Below are 24459 nucleotides of genomic sequence, written 5' to 3'. Positions count from 1 at the left end.
GGCGTGGGCTACGGACGCAAAGAAGAAGAAGCCCAGTTACTTGTCGCGTACGAAATCTTCGGAAGCTTCGTGGGCCATTGGGCCCGGCCCATCTAGGATATAACGGTTGGGCCTAGGCTTGCGAGAGAACTTTCTCGTCGTCCTCATTTGAAATTCGAATCGGGCCGGGTGGCTTCTCGGAGAAGGCAGACGCGACGCCGTACCAAATACCAATCCGGCGGCATCTCCGGCGCCGTCTCCGTTCCCAAGGTATGGCTAGGCGCTACCATGGCGGGGAGCGGCCGAAGTTGGATTGCATCTCGGCGCCGCCGCAGGAGGTTCGGCGGGCGCTCACACCCGACTCCTCAGCTTCTCCTTCTGTCCTTCACCATCGAGTACGGGTACGGCGCGCTGAATGCTCCACCGAGGCGCCGAGGAGATCCTCATCCAGAAACGGAAGATCGCAGCGATACTCTCCTTCCGATTCGAGCAGTCGCTGATCGGCGTCGAGGAGATTAAGCTGCGCCGGTGACCACTTCCCCACGATCGAGGAAATCCGAATCCACTCCATCAAACTCACCGGCAACAACCTCCTCTGTATTATCGCCGGGTCAGGGTGTCCCAACCTCCGCGTCCTCGACCTGCGACGCTGCTCCTCCATCATCGACATCGACTTCCACTTCTACTGCGCTAGAACGCAGCCGCAACTGACGAGCCTCACCGTCGCGAGTGCCCCCAAGTCATCGACCTGAGAGCCGGCAAGCCCCGCGATCTCCGGTCCTTGCTTTACACCGGTGGCTTCCTGACCTCTCTCTGCCTTCTGGACAATGACTCGCTCACCGACCTCTGCATCTGCTCTCCGCTGTACAACAAATGGTTCAAGGCTCTCTCCCAGATCTCACCCTATGCAGCGTTTTTCTCCGGGTTCGTTGATCCTTATGTTTCCTTCCAAAAAAATTTTTCATCTGGAATTGTTTTCACTTTACTCAAACATTGCTCTGCTGTTTGCTCTTCAGGTCAGTCTTTGTCTATCATGCGTGATGCCGGAAACGATGTGAAATTGAGCGACTTGAGGAGTTTGAGAGAGCTGCAACTGTGCATGTTTGGCATGAAAACGACCAACCTCAATGACATGACGTTTATGGATTTATCAACGCCTGACGGTGTTCTCGACTGGAGATGCTCTTTCTGCAGGTAATCACCATGTTCCTTCTGATGATTTTGAATTATTGCCCTTGTGCTTTTAGCTCCCAGCAGAGGGTCGTGATTCATACCAGGACGCTCTCAAAATAGGTGGAGGAGCACTGGAGCAGCAACCGGGGAAGAGCTTTCAAGAACTTGCAGTGGTAAAGTTGACGAGCTTCAAGTGTCATGTCACTGCAATGAGATTGAGCTGGTGCACTTTCTGTTCAGGAAAGCCAACTTTCTTCAGAGATTGATACTAGTTGCTCCCAATCCCAATTGGGTGCACCCAGGACAGTAAGCCGGTCTGCTGCATCCCGAAAAAGCTTCTGCAAGTGCGCGGGTAACTCTTTGTGGTTATCATGATTCTAGACTTAAGCCATTTCATTCTGTCTGCCCGGTAGTATTGTTCAGTCAGCAGTCGAGCTGTGGCTGTAGGTTTCAAAATTGAGGTCTAGAACGTGCTAACAGATAACATGTGCAGAAACAATTAACTTCGGTGTAACTGAAGTAACTGAACAATGTGACAGAAGTGCATTATAGATTGTATATATGTTGTTGCCTATTACAACATTCTACCAACGTAGCTATATGTAAGTTTCTGGTGAAATTTGTTGATATCAACTTGTGCCGAAAAAGGTTACATTACTGATAACTACAAATTATAACATGTTCGATGCGATTCTCATGCATCGTAATACTTCGGTGTGTTCTAAATATTGCAGGTTTTCTGTTTGCTCTTTCCATTTAGTATTAGAAATCAGAATATATTTCAGCACATATTTGCTATGGGTGTCTTAAGTTAAACATCTTCAAGATTGATCAAACTTATAGAAAAATATAACAACATTTTCAACTCAAAATAAATATACTATAAAAATACATCCATTTCAAAATATAAATATTTCTAGATTGTTTAGCATAGATTAAGGAGATGTCAAAAAATTATATTTTAGTCACTTCAGTAATCAATTTTTGAATTTTGATTTAATTAGATTCCCTTTCTAAGCATCTGATTGGCTCCGAAATCATTGGAATGATTGAAACCATAAGAATCAGTGCAGAAATGTTTATATTGTGATATAAAATTTAAATCCTAAAATTTATATTTTAGAAGGGATGGAGTATTCATTAATGGATATAAACTAATTTGATGGTGTAGATGTTAGTATATTTCTCTGTAAGCTTGGTTAAAGATGTTTGACTTAGAATAAATCTAAAGTAACTTATAATTTCAAACGGAGGTAGTATTATCATATACTCCATATGACGTCTTTCAAAATGCATTGGAGTTTCATGAAGACAGACTGATTGTACTTTCATGAACATCATTAGTATTTTAATATGTAACTTTATTGTTATTGATTGATGGTTGCAAATATCAAAATGGACAAAAATAAGTGCATAAGTGAATTCTAATTTCTATACTTATGGTCTTGAGATTAGTTTGTTGTGAGTTTGTGTGACCCTATAAGAATACACTCTTTCATTAAAGGCTTGAATGTTTGAAAACCCAAATTGTACTTATGCTACTTAGTTGTGGAAAGGGTTTGTGTCTTTGTTTTTGTTTAGCACTTCTGTGCTTGTGTGACTATGCTCTATGAAAGTGCAGACTTGCAGTTCCTGCATTAGGGGATCACTGTAACATCTGAATTCTAGTCAAAATACCCCCACAATGGATGATGAAATGTTCAGCAATGTAGCACTCTAAAAGGCTAAAACAATGGCTATATATAATCCCCTGAAATTTTCAGTCATCATAAGCACAAAGAGTCCACAGCCGCCACAACCATCACAAGCACTGCTGCCATGACAATCTGCCCAAGGCTCGCCGCCACCGCTCGCCGGTGCGCGCCCGACGCCTTCGGTATCGTCTCCGGGAGCGCGCACTCCTCGCCATCGAAGTAGAGCCTCTTGGGGAAGCCCTCCCCTTTGGCAATGTTGATGTTCGGCGCGTCCTTCCTCTTGAACGAGATGACGGACTGCTGCTTCCCGGGCACCCTCGGGTCGTCCGGCGTCCTCCCGTCGGTGATCGGCTCCAGGTAGGCGAGCCCCGGCAACCCCTGCATGAAGATGGTGTTGTTGAACGGCGCCCCCATCCTCGTGCCGTTGAAGGAGTAGACGTTCTCGTAGCCGCTGTAGTGGTCGCCCATGGTGACGGCGGCGAACCAGTCCTTGAAGGTGTAGTCCTGCCAGTTGAAGATGGTGATGCGCGCCGCCCAGCCGGACTTGTAGTTGTTGACGACGTGCCAGTTGATGCTGAGGCCGCAGTTGTCGGCGCACGGCATCGGGTTGGCGACCCGCCGGTGCTTGATCTTCGCCCAGGCGCGGGCCTTGGCCGTGCGGTTGTCGAACGGGACGAGCAGCGCCTCCGGCGGCAGCAGCACCGGGTGGGCGTCCGGGTCGCACGTCGCCGTGTCGTTGCCGCAGCCGCAGGCGCAGGTGTTGCACGGCACGACGGAGTCGTTGTAGAAGGCGGAGAAGGAGACGCAGCACTTGGCGGCGCGCTTCTTGGGGCGGGTGATGTTGCACGCCACCTGCCACGACGCCACCGCGGGCGTCGACGACATGAGCCCCGTCTCGTCGGGGAACACCATGGGGCTCACCCGGACCGGCTGCCGGCACACGTACTGCGGGTTGAGCTTGCCGGTGATCCGCCAGTTCTGCGGCGGGTACAGCGCCGTCCGGTTGAGGTCCGGCGGCACCTTGTACACCTGCATCTGGAACACGGCCCGCGACTTGGACTCGTCCATGGTGGGCGGCAGCAGCGTCCCGTTCTTGCAGCAGAAGGGGACGTTCCCGACGGCCGCGTCCTTCTCCCTCTCCGGCGGGAGGTCGACGACGATGGGCTTCTTCTCGCAGCTGTACACCGGCGTGAAGTCGAAGTCCTTGTAGTAGCCGGCGGCGGGGCTGTACACGCAGGCGGGTCCCTCCTTGGTGAGCGTGTAGGCGCCGCGCATGTTGAAGATGAACTCGCCGCGCTTCCACTCCCAGGTGAGGTTCCAGTTGTCGAGGCGGCTGATGGGGCTCCAGTTGTCGATGGTCACCTGCGCCATGTAGTTGTTGCCGAAGGCTTGGAGCACGTCGTAGGCGATGGTCAGGTCGGCCTTCTGCCGCGCCTGGAACCGGGTGGTGTTCGTCTTCTTGGCCTTGAACTTTGGGTCCTTGACGCAGCACACGTACATGACGCTGCCCTTGCGGGTGGGCGCCGGGCAGCGGAAGCCGGCCGGGTTGGCGAGCTTGATGGTCTTGGGCATGGGCGCGGCGGGGGACTTGACGCCGAACTGGGTGCCGGTGATGTCGATCTTGGCCTGGATCTGCGTCATGTCGCCGGCGGTCTCGATGGAGTTGAGGAGGTCGGCCATGGGGTACCCGGCGAAGGTGGCGCCGCCGGAGACGTTCGCGGGGAGGTCGCTGCCGTCGAGGAGCACGGCGCCGCCGACGGTCACGAGGATTTCCTTGTGCTGGAACCCGACGAACATCTGCCACGCCTTGAGGTCCTCGGCCATGGTGTTGAGCACCGTCGCCTCCGCCTTGAACGCGTACGCCTGCGCCGTCGCGTTCTTCGTCCGCGGGTACTCCTTGGCGCGCTCCGTGAACGTGTACGTCAGGAACGCGCCGTTGCACGCCTCCTGCGCCTTGAACTGCGGCTTGTCCTCCTCGTCCTCCTCCTCGCCGCCGCCGCCATTGCTGTAGTCCTGCGCACGCACCACCCCGGCGACAACGGCAAGAACGACGACGACGACGACCAAGCAAAGCGCTGTCCACCGCCGCCGAAGCGGCATTGGCACCACCGTTCTCCTCTCACTTTTCTCGAATTGGCGCCGATCGATCGAGCCGCGCTGCTTGCTCGACCGATGGAAGGGAAATGGCGCGACGAGTAGGGGTGGGAACGCAACAAAGGCGTTCCAACGGGAGGAGGAAGGAGGAAGAAGGGTATAATTAGGCACGCAGAGTTTGTGGCAGCTCGCTAAAACCGAGGAGGATGTTTCTCGTGCCCGCGTCGTGTCGCGTTGCCTCGATGGTTTGCGGGGGGTGGCTGTCGTCGCTAGTTTCGCGTTGCTCGCCGGAGGACCGTGTCAAAGATGACCGGATTTGGACACGGTGACGTTGGCACGGGAGCGTCCCCCCGTGTCAGCCGGGTATACGCACCTTCTCTCTTCGGCTTAGGCTTCTGCTTAATAACCAAATTTTGTTTTTTACAGTTTTTTTATCCTATTTTATTTTTTATTTTTAGCTTTTAGATCACTAACAAAAGTATATATAAAAAATTATTTATAATTTTTTTGTTTACAAATATTTCGTGGAAAAAGCGAAAAATATGCACTTACCCGCCTCTCTCAAGTCTCATCGTCGGCTCGTCGCTTCCCTCGTGCACGAGCGCATGCACTGCCTTCTTGCACGCACGCACGCACTAATCCTCAATCAAACATCTTCCAAAACATTTTTTTTCTGTGGCTTATGTGATGAATGATAAAAATGTATGTTGTAATTAAATCTTACAAAAAAATTATATGATTATATTTTATCCCATCATGAAAATACATGTTTCTTGTGAGAGTTGAATGTTTCTATTGAAGTTCAACTCCGTTGCACCATTTCACAGTTTAAGTTTTTATTATAATCGATCTACTTTTTAATGTTTCAGTATTTTTTTTTCATGTTTCACTATTCTATTTGCAAATGTTACACGTTTTGTTTTTTCATGTTTTCCTGTCGGGTTGGCTTTCATGGGCCTATCGGGCCACCAGTTGATACGGCCCGGTAGATGGCAGCTCCAGCTGGCCTATATAACGGTCAAGTGCGGCGGTTGCTGGCTTGCTGCGGCTTCCAATTTGGAATCCAGAGTCCAAACGCGATTAGCTTGCCGGAGAGGAGAAGGCGCAAATGGCCAAATGGGAGAGGGAGAGGGAGCGGAAGAAGGGGGAAGCGGGGAGCGCGCGCGCGCGGCGATGACGCTCGATTCCGCCGCCACCGTCGTCGGCGCGAAGAGGCGGAGGGTGGAGGACGGTGAATACGGCGGAGGCGGAGCGGCGGCTGAGGAGGAGGAGGGCGGAGGCGGAGAGGCGGAGGGGGAGGGGGAGGGCGAAGGCGAAGCGGCGGCGGAGGAGGGCGGAGGCGGAGAGGCGGAGGGGGAGGGCGAAGGCGAAGCGGCGGCGGAGGAGGGCGGAGGCGGAGAGGCGGAGGGGGAGGGCGAAGGTAAAGCGGCGGGGGAGGGCGAAGGTAAAGCGGCGGGGGAGGGCGAAGGTAAAGCGGCGGCGGAGGACGTCGCGGTGGACCGCCTCCGTGAGCTTCCCGAAGAAATTCAACAGCGCATCATCGGCTGCCTCCCGTTCAAGGACGCCATCCGCACGACGGTGCTCTCGAAGGAGTGGCGAATGCTCTGGGATGGGGGGTGGGGGTGGAAGCAGAGAACCAGGCGCTACGATATCCGTCCCCGCGTCGCGCCAAACATGCAGAACCTCCTCGAGATCCTGGACGCTGATGCGGCGGCGGAGCGCCGCCTCGAGCGCCTCTCCGTCGTCGTCCGCACCGTGATGAAGTGTTCTCACCTGGAGAAGCTCGTGACACTAGCCAACAAGTTCGGCGTCAACGACCTCCACATCGAGCTGCACAACCCGACAATTGCAGGAAAAGCCAGGTTCCATTTGCGATTTTGAGCCGCGTGCTCGAGCGCCTCTCGCTCTGCAACATCGTCATCTCCAGGATGCGCTTCAAGGATGCCGAGCCGTTCGGCCAGCTCGCGGAAATCTCCTTCCACTCCGTCACCATCGCGAGTGATACTTTCAGAAAAGCGATCGCGCGCTGCCCCAGCCTCCGCGCTCTGGACCTTCGCCGTTGCCGTTTGCTCGACGTCATCGCCATCCTGCCAGGAGTTGCGACGAACCTGAGGTGCCACAAACTCGAGAGGGTGGACGTCGTTAGTGTGAGTCTTTTACTCCTATGCCATTAAAAAAGTTAATGTTTACATTATACCAAAAAAACATTGTAAACGTCATGAGATAAACATTTTTTTACCTGCACATCATTTTGGATGGATGGAGTCTTAACGGTGTCAAATGAAGGTGTAAATAGACTATTTTGCCTTTGCTTGTAAATAAATGATAAACATAAATTTAAAACAGTAAGTAAATATGAAAAATCAGTAAAAAAGGAAATGGCAGAATTAATTTTAAATCAAGAAATAAGTAAGAAAATTCGTAATTAAATTAGAAAATGTACAGAAACTCAAAAAAACCAGGAAAATTGGCTAATAAATCCGGAAAATTGTAAAAAATAAAGGAAAATTGCTAATACGTTTCTGCAAGCAGATAACTGTTTTTTTTAACGAAATCAATACCATGTATCAAGTTCGACAGGCGCACATACCCTAGCAATACCAATTCAATGACCAAAGTAAACCATTCAAAACGAAGGAATACATAAGCACAGACAACTAATAACACATAATTCTGACGAGCAACTCGACATAGCTGAACTTGTAAAGCAAACAAATTGTTGCACGGCACTAACACAAAGCAGTTTCCAGTCTCACAACAATGAAAGCTATACAGAGAACAGAAAAATGGAGACCGGTTCCGATTTTTCTGCTTGCAGTTTCCATCCCACCTCTCCGTCACGATGACCATGGCGCGGCTGGTGAGCACCCCGCGGCGCACGACCGCCCACGCCAGGTCGAACCGCCGGGCCTTCCCCGTGGCCCATATGGCCAGGTGCCACGCCTCGGCCGGCCGCAGGGGCCCCGCGCACTCCCCGGAGGAGCCGGCGCACTCCTCCCCCCCACCGGAGCGCGAGCGTCACCGCGTCAGGGTCACGGTGGAGCTCCCAGAGCGCGCGGACAAGGAGGTCGTGCGACGCCTGGGCCGGGGCCGACGAGGGCGGCGAGCGACGGCGCGTGCTTCGGGGAGGACGCGACGGTGGAGGCGTCGTAGAGGCGGCGGAGGAAGGCGGTGAGCTCGCCGGCCGGTGCGCCGGGTGGCCGCACGCGCGCGCTGCCCTGGCCGCCGGCTGGCCGCACGAGCGCACCGGCCCGTCGGGTGGCGCACGGGAGGGAGGAGGAGGATTCCGCGGCGGTCCGGGGGCGGCGACGGTCCGGCGAGGCGGGGTCCGCCGGATCTGGCCGTTCCGGGTGGCTAGGGTTTACTGGGAGGTGCGCACGGGAGGGAGTACTACGGGAGGAGGAGGAGGAGAGGCTGGGCAGCGTTAGTAATTTCCCTAGGTGGGTTTCGCATGTAAGAGGTTAGTTTCTAACGGAAAGGGATGAAATGTACGTAGGTAAAAAAAAAAGTTTGTCTCGTGATATAGAGATGTCTATAAAATTTTTTGTGGCACACCAATAGGCATTAACTTTTTTAATGACATAGGGTAAAAGACTCCGTTGGTGTAAGCAGCCTCCGCTCCGTCTTCTACAGCGGGCACTTCCTCTCGTCCTTCTACCTGCCGCGCACGATCGACGCCTTGTTCACTGACCTTTACATCTGCTACTATGGCTCGATAGTTTCCCAGGTGTTCGACAAATGGTCTCAAAAAGCCCTTCCGAAGCTATCCAACCTCTCCAACCTCACCATCTGCAACAATTCCCTCCAGGTATGCTCCGTTCCGTTGGATAAGTATCATTTCCTTCTGTTTTCACTTTGATTTGATATCGTTTACTGGACTCATGGATGATGATTTCATATCTTTCAGATTGTGTCGAGCTTGTGTAAAGCTGGACAAACTTCCAAGTTAGCGTGGCTTGGCAGTTTTCAGCATTTGACAGAGTTGCAGTTGCTCGTGTTAGAAATGACGGCCTCGAACCTTGCTAACATTTTCGCGTTCCTCCAGCACGTCCCCTGCCCAAATCTCCGCAAGTTCTTTCTGCAGGTTAATATATTGCACCTCAGAAGCATTTTCTGGAATCTGGATTTTGCACTGTCGTTTTCCCATTTACTGCGTCTGATGAATCTGCATGTGCTCTCATTTCATCACGATCCCTTCTGAACACGATTACGGTCTGTGCTTGAATTGCAGCTCCCAAGAATCAGGGATTCAGATCAACAAGCTTCCCTTGGATTGGTGAACGAAGAGATGCCGGAGGATGGCTTGGATAATCTTAGGGTGGTAAGAATCATGAACTTTAACTTGACCTCCATTGATACGCAGTTTGTGAGTTTTTTGTTGGGGAAAGCTAGAAACATCAGTAAACTGCAACTTGTTTGTCCCAATAACAATAAGAGGCCGTTGGGTGTGCTTGGCCCTGATCCCATCTTCGATCTAAAATCTAGCGAGTCTGGCGATCTTTCAACCCGGCCGTGCCATTCAGAGGTCTTGTTCGACTTTTAGTTAATCAGTCAGCAGTCAGAGCAATGGCCCTGTAACTTGTAACGCCAGAGAAACTGGACATGTCAATCAACAGTACAGAAATCGCACCCTTAGCTTAGTTTTCTCCAGTTCTACTGTCACCAGAGAAATTGAAATGCATAGTATCCAATGCATTATGCCTGATTGCTTTGTTTTTGTGTTGCCGTTCGCATCATATAATTCTCTTATATCTGAAATGGTATCTCTATGAAATTGAAAACAGCTCCAATTCATCTTTCAAAGGCAATGGAGGTGATTGTTTGACTTATTCAGCAAAAAGTCAAATGATATATTTGTAAATAAAAAACATTATATAAATAAAATTTTGTTATACGTGTTTTTAGCGATTTAAAAGTTTAAGGCCGAAAAATAAAATTCTGGTTTATAAGTATAAGGAGAAGCGAAAAGATTAGGCAGAATTTGACTATGCCAAATACTGAATTCTAATCATGTGTTTGTAGTGTAATTCTGAACTAGTCATTATGTGATGTTAATCTTCTTCTCCTGTTTGTTATCTTGCGTTTCAGAATTTATTTATAAAACGATCCGCAGGATTGTTTCCTATTGATCCATCCTCATATAATTTGTCAAACTCAGAAGTCAAAAGTAGTTCACTGACAGCCTCATTATTTCGCTTCCACTTAGCCTTATAACTTAATTTAAATTTTGACTTTGAATTTGTAGTAGATTTTAGAGTTTTTTATTGTATTTATATTTAGCCATATTTTTAGGTCACTAAGAACATTTATATTATTATTACTGGAAATTAAGCTTGTTTAAAAGAACTCGCGTAAGAGACCACGATGTCGTCAGTATCATCATTGTTCAACTGCTGCCCCTAGTTTGATCCATTAATCAGCTTACTGCATACCACTGTTTCTCCTCCTGAGCCACATGTGTCCTGATGAACAAACCCTCAGGATTATGCGATCCGTAGAGACACTGAGACAGGTGATAGGAACAGCTGCTGCAAACATTAACACCTATATTTTTACTTTTGTTTATGTTTATAAGTCAAAATTTAAATTTTTAATCTTAAATTGAATTTTAGATTTTTTTCACCCTAGTTTATTTTTTAGTCTTAGCTTTTATATCAGTAAAAATATATATATAAAAGTTTTATTCATAAATTATTTTTTTACAAATACGCTGTTTAGCTTTTTCTATTAAAAAATACCAAACAATCCCCCCTTAGGCAACAATGTTATGTACGTGATGCAAATGCAAGATTATATCCATCCGATAAGCAATGTGTTTTACGAGCAGAATACCGCTTGGTTCATCGAAAACACCCTGCTTACATTGCTTAATCCGAGAGTAGCACGACGCAGCTCAGAAGCACGAGGCCGACCGATACTACAAGAGGGGTGATGTTTCATTTACGTCATGAAAACAAAGAATGGTGATGTTTCATTTACGTCATGAAAACAAAAACAAAGAATCATGCCACGTTCCGAAATATATGACGTTTGCGTGACAAATTTTTCTGTCACCTATCATACGTATGTAATCATGCTTTGTGACAAAAATATTTTTTTTATCATTGATACAGTGATGATCCTTTCGTTAACTTTATGACGCTTATTTTTTTGGGTGTTTAGTTGGTGAAATAAAATTTTTTGCGTGTCACATCGAACGTTTGACCGGATGTCGAAAGAGGTTTTTGACGAGAATGAAAAAACGAATTCCACGGCTGGTATAGAAACCGCGAGACGAATCTTTTGAGCCCATGTGCTAATGATGGATTAATTAGGCTCAAAAGATTTGTCTCATAATTTCTCACATAACTGTGTAATTAGTTTTTCGATTTATCTATGTTTAATACTCTATTTAGGTGTTTAAAGATTTGATATGATATTTTTGGGTGAAAATTTTTGAGAACTAAACGGGACACTGGTCGTTGTCTAGAAAATTTTTCTATAAAATCTCTTGTAGCTTATCAAAGCCCATGTAGCAGGCCCATGTTTATGGCCTAAGCCCAATTAGATTTTAGGCCTGACCCATGTAAGACATAGTATTTCATTCTCTATATTTGTCTTAATTATATTTTATCCATATTTTTATCAAATGACAAATGGCCGAAGTCAATTTTCAAAAGCTCATATAGGTCCAAACTTTATACCCAATAACAACCATATATCCCAGAGCTTATATAGGCCCAGTTAAGATCCAATATATAGCACAAGCCAATATACAACATAGCAAGACCCAACATCCAATATAAGTTATATAATATGATCCCAATCACATATACATAAATTCAGGATGACTTATACCAGTTAAATAAACAAGTTTAGTATACCTTGACCAATCCAGCCACAAGTCAATGAGCAAAACAAGGTTCTACATCGCTGATCATATCTACAAAGTCCAGCCACGAGTAACTCACCCAAACAAATTCTCGCATGTCCAAATAGTTCACTATTTAGATTTTACGATAGGAATAGTTCACTATTTAGATTTTACGACAGGGGCTTTTTGGTGTTTTACCCCGCTTGTCTCTTCATCAACATCACATGACTTAAGTCTTAAGCGGTATGCAGCTGAACCGGCATGATTCATGAAGCCTGCAAACTGTACTCTGATGGCGCCAGCTGAACGTGTATCCAGTAACTTTTTTTTAAGTCACTTATCCCATCGGATGTTTGATGTTAATTATGAGTATTAAATATATACCGATAACAGATAACAAAACTAATTGTATAAATAAAGACTATTTCATTAGATAAATTTTTTAAGCCTAATTAATCTACTATTAGTAAATATTTACTGTAGCATCACATTCGCTAATCATGAACTAATTAGTCTCGTAAAATAGTCAAGAGGTAAGTTTTATTATTAGTCTATATTTACTACTTCTAATTATTGTCTAAATATTCGATGTGACATGGGCTAAAAAAAGTAGGAGGGATCCTTAATATTTAGTAATATAATACTGCAAATATTCTCTACGCTTGAGATAGTGACGGCCATAACTATAAAAATGCCCACCTGACTTCTTTCTTTCTTCTATTCTAATCCATATGCACATGATAAACCATGCTTTGTTGTGTATTAGGAGTTGATTTTCCCGGGGCAACAGCGTGTCAGCGTGAAAGATACTCCATCGGTCCTAGAGGGTAAAAAAAAAACAAGTACTAACATTCAGGGTGGAATTAAAGAAAAGATAAATCGGCTGCATCCATCTCAAAATAGTAATATTTCTATATTACTTAGTATGAATTAATAATAATAATAGAAGGGGATGAGAGGCTAGGTGGGGTAAAATACAAAGAATTTTAAATAAAAAATGATTAATATGACACATGGCTATAAACATATTAGAAATGATTACATTTTGAGATAATATTTAAATGCTGAGATGATTATCTCTTATCAATACTAAATGATATTGTTAGGTTGGTAGATAAGGATACTAAATAGATATATTTTTTTCGATTTGCAAGTCGAGAATAGGTACGACCGTACGAGTATAAAAATGGCATAGTTTAGGACAAAGTTTAAAGTCATTGGAGTGTTTATTTTTATTTTTGATAAAGAACATGGGTGTTATGTGTTAGTTTTGGTTAGAATTGAGCTCTTCCATCGTTTTTACTAATGAGCAAAAATTTAGATTTTAATTTTTTTTAATTTTTTTGTATTTTAAATCATATTTTATTTTATCGTATTTATAAAAGTTTTATTTAAGTTATATTTTAATGACGAATGAGCCGTAGGAATAACAAACAATGGGGATGATAATCTTGATTGATTACGTGCTGCAAATAAATTTATTTTTCTGTTTTTTAATACAATGCTTTGAATCTTCGTTTTATTTAAATTTATTTTGCGAGTATTGTTTTTATGGTTACTAGATGATAAAACATTAATATTATTTTATACGTGACTAATTTTTTAAAAGCTTTGTATAATTTTTTTAAATAAGACAAATGGTTAAACTTTAGACACAGAAATCGAAAAGTGAGATTATTATCGGACAGATGCAATATTCAGTTACTATTCACCAATTGGTGCCTCACAGATCTGGTCGTGCAAAGAAACAAGAGAAGAAACGTGGCATCCGCTGTACGCTGCATCAGATCCCGAATTCGTGCCACGTTCCATTCTGACCTGCAGCGATGTCCAATAGAAAAACTGCTAGCCGTACCCTTCTTCCCAATAAGATGGCCGGGGTTAAATCATTGATTAGTAGTATTAGCCAAGAGCTGCCCCATGGCCCAGGGAAGGCAGGCAGGCAGCAGGGGCCAAGTGAGCTGTGAGTCGTAGCAGTAGGGTGCCTTTCAGATTTCAGTTTCTTCTCCCTTTCTCCCCATCGCTTTCTGCATTTCTACCTGTCGCTGCTGATCCTTTAGAAATCGAGATTTTATTTAGGATGAGCTGAGGAGGTCTGGAGAGAGAGAGAGAGAGAGAGAGAGAGAGAAGAGAGAGAGAGAGAGGGGGGAGGGAGGGAGGATGGGGTTCTTCTTCGCCTCCCGTGCTGCGGCTCGGTTCTTGGGCGAGGCCAGGATCAGCCACCCGGGCGTCTCCACCGCTGCACTTCTTCTTGCGGCAGCAAGGTGCAGCCTTGAATCTCTTTCCACTGAGGAATCTTCTAAAAATTTTGCCTTTTTCTGGGGTATTCTTTTTGTCTATTTTTGCACCTTTTCCCCCTCTTTTCAGTTTTTATGGTTTCTTTCTTGCTTGGTCTACAACTCTATCTGATGTTATAGAACAGTAGACTTCGAGGTTTTGGTCCTGGAGACATGGACAACCAATCATCCATCCACTGTACTGTACTGTATAAGTAGTTATCCATAAGATTGGTCCTAAGATTTCAAAATTTATCTGTATGCACTTCTTTGTCTGCATTTGCTAATTCTGTGATTTGTTTATTGGCTCTAACAGTGGTGGAGGCCTTGTGGCGTATGCTGATTCTGCTGCAGAGAATGCATCAGAGCAATCTCAGGAGGCTCCCAAGAAGAAGAAAGTTGTGGTTCTTGGGACTGGCTGGGCTGGGACTTCTTTCCTCAAAGATCTTGACTGCTCCAAGTATGAAGTGAAAGTCATATCACCCCGAAATTACTTTGCATTTACACCTTTGCTTCCAAGTGTGACATGTGGGACTGTAGAAGCACGCAGCATTGTTGAGCCGATACGAAAAATGCTTGAAAAGGTACCTCTTTTGGCCATCAATAAGTTCTAGAGCCATGTTGATTTAGTGTGTCACCTGGTAACACTGGGCACTCAGTATTGTTCATTTAGTTGTCTCTCTTATTTTGGATGTGGTTGCTGGAGTGCGAAGCTGTGGACTGACACACCCCGTTGTGCGGCTGATGCCCTCTTGTTCTGTAGAAAAGGAAAGATGTTACATTCTATGAAGCTGAGTGTTTCAAGATCGATGCGTCAAAGAAAGCTGTCCATTGCCGTTCTGCTGTTGGAACTAATTTTGATGGGAATGGCGATTTTATGGTTGATTATGATTACCTAGTAGTTGCTCTTGGGGCTACAGTAAATACATTTGGCACTCCTGGTGTGATGGAGCATTGCTACTTTTTAAAGGTAAGATCCCTATACGACATTCAGTAGCCTTTCATGTTCTGTGATGTTTCATGTTTCAATCCTAAGCCATCTCTTCTAAGAACTGAGCCATGTGTGGGTGTACACCGATGGCTCCTAAGTCCAATGCTCTTAGGCTTGAATTTGTTGCTTGTCCTCCTCCTTGAAAAAAACTATTTCCTCCTAAGGAACTCCCAGCTAAAAAAACTATGTTAAAATTTCATAAACATGTTGAGATCTACAGATTAAGGCATAATATTGTACCAAGCCCAAATTTTATCTCATGATATAATCTGACTAACACACTGCAAGTCTGCAACCTGTTTCGGAGTATGTGAATTTACCTTACTCTTGTTGGAGCCACTTTTTTTTTCCCTGTCTGGTCCTAATCACCTTGGAGCAGCCTACTCCCTCTTTTTCCTTTTTATGCTTGATGTTGGTTAGTTCAGTCTGGAGGATGGTGATAGTACATGTTTCATTGCATAACAATCTGTCTGGCTGTTATCACATTATCACAGGATGCAATGCTTTGGTCTGATAAGTATTTGGCATAATGTGCTGCACATACATTTGGACTGCACGGTTGCTTTTGGTTTCTTTCTCACGTTTTTCAAGCAAAAAAACAATGTTCTTTCACACCTTTGCAAATGATGTTTGGTCACCCATCAAAACATGTTTGTTTCACATCTGAGTTGCTGAACTGAGAACAGTTTCATTGCTCTAGTTGTCCAATGGAAGTAGATGTATACCCTGTGTTTGTGTGCGATGTACCAGTGTAATATAGATAGGTCATAGGTTAATATCCCCTGGAGGAGGCGCCAATTGCATTGCATCTTCTGAACCATTTGCTTCTGTCACATAAGTTAGCCCTTCTTAGCACAGGATACATGTTGAGTATGTTTACTCAATGCACAATAATTGTTCGATATGTTTTGATAATATTCATGGAACTACTTCCTATATTCTTCACTTACAGTTGGCATTGTGAAAGTCAGGAGGTAGAGGACGCTCAAAAGATCCGGAGGAATGTGATAGACTGCTTTGAGAAAGCTTCACTTCCTAACATTAGTGAAGAGGAGAAAAGGAGGATTCTTCACTTCGTGATTATTGGTGGCGGGCCCACTGGGGTTGAATTTGCTGCTGAGCTGCATGATTTTCTTGTCGAGGATCTGGTGAAGATATATCCTGCAATTGAAGATTTTGTGAAGATAACAATTATTCAGTCCGGTGAACATATATTGAATATGTAAGACTATGTAAGACATTACTAGCATATCAGATATTGCTGTTGTGATAATCAGTAATATATGTAGTTGCATGGTTCATATAAAGAACTGGACATAGTGATTTTCTTTTTGTAACGAACAAAAATCCTCCAGGGAACAGGGGGAACTAACATACCGGGGCTTCTTGGGCATGCTCTGACACCACTCATTGAAGATCACTGTTAACCTTTTGGACACACATGCACTAAGTTTCCCTGGGGATACATTAAAATTTTGAGCCCTTGCTATTTTAAGAAAACAGTTTAGCCCTCTGAAGTAGAAAATTGATTGTAGTTGTTTCTGTTTTCTGCTAAATATTTTGACTAGATTTTAGGCAGTGATGATTTGTTTTCTAGCAAGCATTCCAAACTTTATGAAAACAAAAGTTTCGTATTTTTGTACATTGGTACCATCTGGTGTAGCATCAGCAGATTACCTTCCTCTGTGATTAATATGTGTTATTTCAGGTTTGACCAAAGGATAGCCACATTTGCTGAAACGAAGTTCCAGAGAGACGGTATTGAGGTGAATACAGGATACAGAGTGATAAAAGTCTCTGATGATTTGATTACAATGAAGAGCAAATCACTTGGTGAAGTATCGGTACCATATGGAATGGCTGTCTGGTCTGCGGGTATTGGTACTCGTCCTGTTGTTATGGACTTCATGCATCAGATCGGTCAGGTTGTTAAATTTAAATAAAGCTGTTTGGTATGCTGGTGGTATTGGCACTTCTCCATTTTGCCCCGATCATATTTTATTTCAAACATTTAGTTGAAGTGTTCGAATGTTCCCTCCTATAACAGACCAATCGGCGAGTCTTGGCAACTAATGAATGGTTAAGAGTTCATGAGTGTGATGGTATCTATGCAATTGGTGACTGTGCTTCAATAACTCAAAGGAAAATAATGGTATGTGTAAAGTATTTCTTACATATTACTTGACAGGGCCAATTGTTCTTGCCTTCCAATTCCATACCTTGAATTGATCGTGCTAGTCACATTTCTGCATTGGGAAGCTGACAAGTATACAGTACCTTGTGGATATATAGATTCATTGCAAGATAATGTCGAAGGCATTGAATTTTTTTTCTGTAGGCCATAGCGTGCATTTCAGCACTCAAAAGTTTATATTTAGCCAAATAAACAAGCATGATAAATATATGGTTTAGCATCAGCTTGATTCATATTTCATCAGTTCCCTGACTTAATTATTCCTTTTCATTCAGGAGGACATTTCAACAATATTTAAAATGGCTGATAAGGACAACTCTGGCACTCTAACACTCAAAGAAATAAATGATGTTCTTGAAGATATTTGTATAAGATACCCACAAGTAGAACTGTATATGAAAAGTATGCACATGCTTGACACTAGGGATTTGATAAAAGATGCCATAGGTGATTCCCACAAGGAAGCAATGGTGGTTGACATAGAGGAGTTCAAAAAAGCTCTATGTAAAGTGGATTCCCAGGTTAAAAGTGTTCCAGCAACAGCTCAGGTTGCTTCTATTTCCATACGCATTTCATCTTCCATTATATTTGTTTCTCATAGATAGGTTGTGATTTTTGAAAAAAAAATGCATGTGAAAATATTCTGCATTTCTTGAAAATTTGCCAGGTTGCCGCGCAACAAGGGCACTATCTTGCTGAATGTTTTAACAAGATGGACCAGTGCAAAGAAGAGCCTGAAGGTCCATTGCGCATGTCAGGATCAGGACGACATAATTTCCGCCCATTCCGGTACTTACGTTTATCGTTATACCTACTAAGTATTATTTTGGGAATGCACCTAGCCAATTTGAAGTAGATATGCTCGCAACGTTTATTTTGCAAGTATGTTGTGGAAATGTATGTCAATTGACCCAAGATTTTTTCCTTTTTTTTTGGTAACACTAGCCCTTTGCTCCTATACTTATACTAGCTAATATTTCCATGACCTGGTATTCAAGATACAAACATCTTGGGCAATTCGTGCCATTGGGTGGAGAGCAAGCTGCTGCAGAGCTCCCGGGCGACTGGGTTTCCATGGGCCATAGCACTCAGTGGCTCTGGTACTCTGTATATGCAAGGTAAAGAACCTGCTCTCAGAAGCAAGGCCATCATCTACCATCTGTCTGAACTCTGAACTCTGAACTCCGAACAAATCAACAACCATGACATCTCATTCTGCTATTACTCTCTAGCCCATTCACAGCCTTATTATCTCTTGCATCATGAATCTGCCTCCCTGAGCTTACAATTCGTTTAGCTGCAACTTCTGTCCTAATTGTATTTGTATCCATACTTTGTACAGCAAACAAGTGAGTTGGCGTACACGGATGCTGGTGGTGTCTGACTGGACTCGCAGGTTCATATTTGGGAGGGACTCAAGCCGAATTTAGCGCTGCCAAATGCAGCAGCACTTCTGTACAGATGACATAGCTGAACCATTTTTCTGTCTGTACGTACAACTGTTGAATAATTGATGTGCTGAACTTTGGGCAAGCAAAGCTGTTTCTTGTCCCTTTCTTGCCCTGCCAATCGAAGTCTGCACTCCAGTGTTATTTGCTCCTGCTGCCACATGGCTCTCAACCTTTGGTTGAGATTGCGAAAGTTCCTGGAACAATGAAAGACACTTCCATCGGGATCATTGGATAGAGTATGAACAGAGGAAAATTACTCATATGCATGAATAAAATATTATATGCAGCTCACAAATAGCTTAGAAATCGTGCTTTTAAAAATATGGCACAAATAATCCATATCTTCATTAGTAAAATGTGACATAAATACTCTCTCCATTTTTTTATTTAACATTGTTAACTTTTTATTATCATTCATCTTGTTTATTACAAATAAGTAATTATATATTTTTTCAAGTAAGTAAAATTATTTTTTTACAAGTAATATTATATTTTTTTACAAATAAGTAAATTTATAAATCATGATAAAATACCTTTAGGGATAAAATAAGTCACAACAATAATTAATAATTATGTAAATTTTTTAAATAAGATGAATGAACAAATACATATTTAAAGGTAAACAAATCCAAGAGAAAACAAAAACAGAGGTAGTAATCCAACTCTCCGTTCCTTTCAGCCCCAAGCAAAGGCTGGGAGTTGTACGGTCGGACAACATTCTTATATCTTAGCTCATATTTTCTTTTGAATTCGAAATCTGGTACAGGGAGTGCCAGTTAATATATATCCATATTTTTCCCAGAATCAGATTAAAAAACGAGTATTTTTTACCTCTAATCTCTCTCTAGTAAATCTAGAAAGGTGATTAGAGTTTAGGAATGATATTTTAAGGAAAAATATATAATACTACTTGTGAGCTTATAAAATAGTGATTAACTTAATTTTTATAAACATGTGGACTCATAATACATTGTATTACATATTTAATAATATCGGACGTGCGGATGGATATTTCTCTTCTCATATCCTAACCTATATTTTTTTATTCAGGTTCAAACTCGGATAATATCATATATTAATTTTCTTTCCCATATTTTTCTTATAAGCCTCGGGTTGAGCGGGTGGACGGGAAATACCTGTCCCATTTTCATCATAGCATAGACTCTACTTGTCAACCGCGACCACACTCATGTGTATTGCCTTGGATGGCCAATGAAAAATTGAAAACAGTGAAAAAAATACAGTACTCAGTAGTAACAGGCTGAAAGCAGCCGCAATAACAGCGTGTCTGTCTGCCTAGCCATGAAAACGTACACCGATCACATGGTAGGGCTGGACTAGCCGTATACCACATTGGTACGCATGCTCTTGCAGTTTGCAGATGGAATACGAGTAGATGTGGTAGTGTACCCTCTCTTTGTACTGCACTGAGCGAGTGGTCCATCTTTGTTACCCTCACCTGCCGGCTCCATCACATGATGTACACCACATCCTCTTTCTGCATGGCTTAATTCCCCTTGCAAATCCATTAATCGGGTACTTCCCCTGTCTCAAAATATACGCTCTCTTAATTTTAGAGCGATTGGTTAAGAGAAAAAAGTGTCTAAAAATTAAATGGGTTATGGTTGGAGGTAGGCCGAGAAGTATTACATTTTTAAGACATTGAATTCTAGAAATAGCTATGATTCCTCTTTGTTTAAGCTTAAGTTTATTGGCTTATACGTTTAAGCCGACTTTTTGGCTTTATAAAGCCTATAGCTTTTAAGTCTCAAGTTCACACCTTCTTTGTTTAGACATATGAGTTAGCTTATAAGACAAAAGATCAAATAAGCAGTTTTTTTGTTGGGCTTTTTTAAAACCATAAGCCACCCTTATACTGTTAAGCTAAAATTTAAGTTTAAGTTTTTTTTTATTATTTAAAGTATAGATTAAACTACAACATGTATCTTCTGGTTTGAAGAGGGCCATAATTTAGAGACGAAGGGAGTGTAAAATATATCTTTCGGTTTCATTTGGTAGTGGGGGTGGCAGTGAATCTGTCATCACCATCTACCTTTACTACAGTTTTATAATTTAGCCCTCAAATTTCTTGATATTAAAAACCAGTTAAATATAGATTGATATATATGTATAAATTTAAATTAAGGTGACTATTTCATATAAGAAAATTAGATAACACATCATAAAATCCGTATCAAAGAAGGGCATTTGACTAGTAGCTAGAAATGCTTATATTTTCCATTGTAGAGAGTAATGCTAAATTTTCTAAAATAACTTTACGCTACCATTATGCAACTCTGGTGTATAAGAGTATTGTGTTGAGAACGGTGTGAATATATATCCACAGCTTCAGAGTCATTTTTCTGTTTGGTGATTTATAATGTCAAATATTCTGCTATGCTGTCTTACGTACTTCGGACAGATTATAACCGTTGTTTTCCAATCCAACCATAACAATCGTAAACATACAGTGAATATGTCAGTAGTACTGACTATGTACCATCATTAACAACGTTTCCTTCAATTCCTCTATGTTTGATGGTAGTTGCCGTACACTATAAGTGCCATTACACGTTGGAAATGAATGCCTGTCTCCTGGCTAATCCATCCATCCCCATAATAATATCTCATCACATCTCACAAGCTTAAACTTCAAGGGTTCTTAAGACACCTTACTAGATACGCACACACGCAATCGAGAACACATTTTTCTTTGCCTCCATAGGCCATTGATCGAGTGCCTTTCTCTTGCAGCATGTCCTGGCCCAGATCTTGCACTCACAACACACAAAAAAGTTCTTTAAAAAATATATCTTTAGAAAAAATGTTGAGAGAGAGAGATAATGCAATAGATGAACTCATTAGCAGCATAGAGTGAGCTAGCTGTTGCTGTACTGTGGCTTTACCTTGAAGTATCATACGGAGATACGGTTTTGGTTTGGTGCCCAACAGCAGAAAATTCAGTTCAGTTTCTCTCTCTCTTCTCTTCCAAATTGCCAGGACGATTCATGTTGCACAGCAACAGCTAAAGAGAAACGTAAAGCTTTTGCTGTTATTTTAGTCAGGTAAAGGGAAGGTACACTTGATTATGTCTGAACAGTTCATGATGAGCGCTGCATAATCATCAAGCTCTTAACTGTAGCTCATGGTCTCATCCCAGGGAGATGATTAGCAATGCAGGCAACATTTCTCAATTCTCCGATCCCAACATTGTTGTTCTTTTGCTCACTCACTCACCCAACCCACTGATCCAATCCATCATTTCACTCAACCACAACTTCCAATCTCTCACTGAATCAACTGTGCCAATACTAGGTGGCAGTAGTAAATTGTTGATTGGGATTGCACAAGAAAACAATCTGAATCTGCATGCAAATTGGCTGCAAGATTCCAGTGGAGGAAGGAACCACAAGAAGGCAGCAAGGCAGGGGTAACTAGAGGACAGATCAAAGGAGATGGCAACATCAACATGCATCATCACCAACCATTGCTGCACATCTACCTTCACAGAGTCACAGTGCCATACATAGTACATGTACAAAACAAAACAAGCATTTTGTCACATAGTTGCATCATCAACTCCATCATTAATTAATAACTTCCCAAAGTCCCAACTCTCCTTGAAGCCCCAGCATTTTTATCAGTTGCAGCTCTGAACTCCCAGCTCCAAGAAGATGCATGCTGCTACTGCACTGCATCAGTAGGAGGCAGTTTTTTTTTTTGTGTTGTGTGTGTGTGCATTGCATTGCTGGTGTTGGTGACAGAGTGCAGCAGAGATGGGAGAAGCTGCAGAAGCAGAAGCGGTAGATGGAAGCTGCCATTGTGAAGCTGAAGCTCTCAAGGTGCTCAGGTCCATGGCGTCCTCCTCGCTGACCTGCACCACTATCCCACAGTTCCCGGCGAAATGGCAGTGTATCAAGGACAAGCTGCAGGCGCTCTGCTCCGGCCTGAATTCTCTGTGCAGCAGCGTCGGCTTCGGCGTCGACTGCTCCGACGATGGCGACGACGATGAGGGGCAGCACCCTGCGCTGGCTCAGCTTCTGGGGTCGGCTTCGGCGACGGTGAGGAGCATCCAGGCTATGGCGTCGCAGTGCAGCGATGGCACGTACAAGGGTGGGAGGCTTCGGCTGAGGAGCGACCTGGACAACCTGAGCTCCAAGCTTGACGCCCACATGAAGCAGCTCAAGGAGATGGCGTCCTCCGGGATGCAGTCGCCGTCGCACGCCATCGTCGCGATGAGGCCCAGCGTCGATGCCGGCGCCGGCGAGAAGATGTTCTACTTGAGGGATCTCTTCTCCAGGGTCAGGATTGGCGGCTCTGTCCAGAGAAGCCAGGCGCTGGCCACCATTAGAGAGCTCCTGTCGGAGGACGAGGTCTGCGTCAAGATCGCCGCGGTCGACATCGACGACGGCGTCGCCTTGCTCACCGGCTTCCTCGAGTCTAGAGACGCGCGCCTCCAGGAGGAGGCCGCCGGCGCCGTGGCCATGGTCGCCAGCTTCGACTCCTTCAGAGGGATGCTGGTCAAGGCAGGCGTCATCGCGCCGCTCGTCCAGCTGCTGGATGACGCCGCCGCCGCCGCCACCGCGGTCGCCAAGGAGAGGGCGGCGCAGGCGCTGCGCGAGCTGACGGAGAACTCCGACAACGTGTGGGCCGTGTGCGCGCACGGCGGTCTCACCACCCTCCTCCACGCCTGCGCCGACGCCGGCAGCGGCGGCAAGCTGGTCGCCTCGTCGTTCGCCGTGCTGCGCAACCTGAGCCGGGTGGAGGAGGTGAAGACGTTCATGGTGGAGCAGGGCGTGGTCACCGAGCTGGTGAAGCTGTCCCAGAAGAAGGAGGAGTCCCGCAAGCTCGGCGCCGTCGAGCTGCTCCACGCCATGGCGCTCGACGACGCCGACGTCCGGGAAGAAGCCGTCACCATGGGCGTGATCCAGTCACTCCTCCAGCTCATATACCCCGACCTGCCATACTCCTACAAGGCCAGGGAAGTCGCCCTCGCAGCCATCTGGTTCTTCTGCTTCTCCTCCGCCAACTCCATTGATGATCTCGTCAGCTCAGATGTTCTTGGCTGGCTCCTCTTCTACCTCAACAATGGCGACTACGCCCTCCTCGAGTGCACACTCAAAATCCTGAGGCATTTGTCCGAGGTTTCCGAGGAGTACAGCAGGATGATGGCCAGAGCAGGCTACCTCGGTGCACTGTCGAGCTTGCTTGGAGCGAAATCATGCCGAGTTCGTGAGATGGCAGCTCAGGTGCTCTCCAGCTTGCTGTTGCTTCACCCGAATCGCGTGATTTTCATCCAAGACGGCGACAGTTTGGACAGGTTGCTGCAGCTGCTTGATCCAGCTGAGGGCAAGCTGGTGGCGAAGGACTTGATCCTCTCTGCGATCTTGTCCTTGGCAGAGACCAACACTGGAAGGAAGAAGATCATATCATCAGAGCATTTCAGCAGCCTGAAAGAACTGGCAGATACTGGGGACTTTGATGCGAAAAAGGTTGTCAAGAAGCTAGCCACTAACAGATTCCAAACAATTTTCAGCAAGATATGGAGTGCCTAAGTTATTTTTCTGACACTTTTATTTTTTTTCTTATGTTCCGTTACTAAATACACCCTTGATTTAGCATTAGTTTATTTGATTGATGCTTATATTTCTTGCTTGTGTTGTAATATATATATTCATAATTATGATTTCTTTATGTTGTACATTTCCACTTCAGTGAAATTCAGGTTTCAACACCATGCCTTGTGACCTCTGT

General features: G+C 44.6%; 5 protein-coding genes across 5 annotated transcripts; 4 read left to right on the top strand and 1 right to left on the bottom strand.

The window, feature by feature from the left end:
- The first annotated feature begins 837 nt into the window (after window positions 1–837).
- LOC107304467 lies at window positions 838–1762 on the top strand. The gene is made up of 3 exons (XM_015838557.1): window positions 838–903; window positions 996–1173; window positions 1273–1762. The coding sequence occupies exons 1-3, from the start codon at window positions 885–887 to the stop codon at window positions 1460–1462; spliced, it is 387 nt and encodes a 128-aa protein (XP_015694043.1). The 5' UTR covers window positions 838–884; the 3' UTR covers window positions 1463–1762.
- A 1116-nt stretch (window positions 1763–2878) lies between these two features.
- Window positions 2879–5078, bottom strand: LOC102716978 (COBRA-like protein 10). Its single transcript, XM_040525237.1, has one exon. It carries the CDS (start codon window positions 4944–4946, stop codon window positions 2919–2921), a length of 2028 nt encoding a protein of 675 aa, XP_040381171.1. The 5' UTR covers window positions 4947–5078; the 3' UTR covers window positions 2879–2918.
- A 1536-nt stretch (window positions 5079–6614) lies between these two features.
- LOC121054731 lies at window positions 6615–9719 on the top strand. The gene is made up of 7 exons (XM_040525202.1): window positions 6615–6802; window positions 6868–7087; window positions 7759–8007; window positions 8094–8380; window positions 8526–8748; window positions 8848–9024; window positions 9172–9719. Exons 1-7 carry the CDS (start codon window positions 6615–6617, stop codon window positions 9481–9483), a joined length of 1656 nt encoding a protein of 551 aa, XP_040381136.1. The 3' UTR covers window positions 9484–9719.
- Window positions 9720–13887: 4168 nt separating this feature from the next.
- LOC102715592 (external alternative NAD(P)H-ubiquinone oxidoreductase B1, mitochondrial) lies at window positions 13888–18823 on the top strand. The gene is made up of 10 exons (XM_015838798.2): window positions 13888–14057; window positions 14386–14653; window positions 14833–15039; window positions 16032–16282; window positions 16769–16985; window positions 17108–17212; window positions 17530–17802; window positions 17922–18043; window positions 18253–18372; window positions 18597–18823. Exons 1-10 carry the CDS (start codon window positions 13954–13956, stop codon window positions 18682–18684), a joined length of 1755 nt encoding a protein of 584 aa, XP_015694284.1. The 5' UTR covers window positions 13888–13953; the 3' UTR covers window positions 18685–18823.
- A 3319-nt stretch (window positions 18824–22142) lies between these two features.
- Window positions 22143–24459, top strand: LOC102716698. The gene has a single exon (XM_040524776.1). It carries the CDS (start codon window positions 22482–22484, stop codon window positions 24258–24260), a length of 1779 nt encoding a protein of 592 aa, XP_040380710.1. The 5' UTR covers window positions 22143–22481; the 3' UTR covers window positions 24261–24459.

The sequence above is a fragment of the Oryza brachyantha genome, chromosome 6 (assembly GCF_000231095.2).
Source record: "Oryza brachyantha chromosome 6, ObraRS2, whole genome shotgun sequence".
Taxonomy (NCBI): domain Eukaryota; kingdom Viridiplantae; phylum Streptophyta; class Magnoliopsida; order Poales; family Poaceae; genus Oryza; species Oryza brachyantha.
The sequence above is the reverse complement of the archived record's forward strand: the minus strand, read 5'-3'. Positions and strand labels throughout refer to the sequence as shown.

Bases quoted from the DNA above. Each gene is read 5' to 3' on its own strand.
- LOC107304467 (XM_015838557.1), top strand. The intron at 1,174-1,272 runs GTAATCACCATG...CTCTCAAAATAG, and splicing joins TGGAGATGCTCTTTCTGCAG to GTGGAGGAGCACTGGAGCAG.
- LOC102716978 (XM_040525237.1), bottom strand. From the start codon at position 4,946: ATGCCGCTTCGGCGGCGGTGGACAGCGCTTTGCTTGGTCGTCGTCGTC.
- LOC121054731 (XM_040525202.1), top strand. From the start codon at position 6,615: ATGCAGAACCTCCTCGAGATCCTGGACGCTGATGCGGCGGCGGAGCGC. The intron at 7,088-7,758 runs GTGAGTCTTTTA...TTCTGCTTGCAG, and splicing joins AGAGGGTGGACGTCGTTAGT to TTTCCATCCCACCTCTCCGT. The intron at 8,008-8,093 runs GTCGTGCGACGC...GAGGCGTCGTAG, and splicing joins CAGAGCGCGCGGACAAGGAG to AGGCGGCGGAGGAAGGCGGT.
- LOC102715592 (XM_015838798.2), top strand. From the start codon at position 13,954: ATGGGGTTCTTCTTCGCCTCCCGTGCTGCGGCTCGGTTCTTGGGCGAG. The intron at 14,058-14,385 runs GTGCAGCCTTGA...TGGCTCTAACAG, and splicing joins CTTCTTCTTGCGGCAGCAAG to TGGTGGAGGCCTTGTGGCGT. The intron at 15,040-16,031 runs GTAAGATCCCTA...TGTGAAAGTCAG, and splicing joins AGCATTGCTACTTTTTAAAG to GAGGTAGAGGACGCTCAAAA.
- LOC102716698 (XM_040524776.1), top strand. From the start codon at position 22,482: ATGGGAGAAGCTGCAGAAGCAGAAGCGGTAGATGGAAGCTGCCATTGT.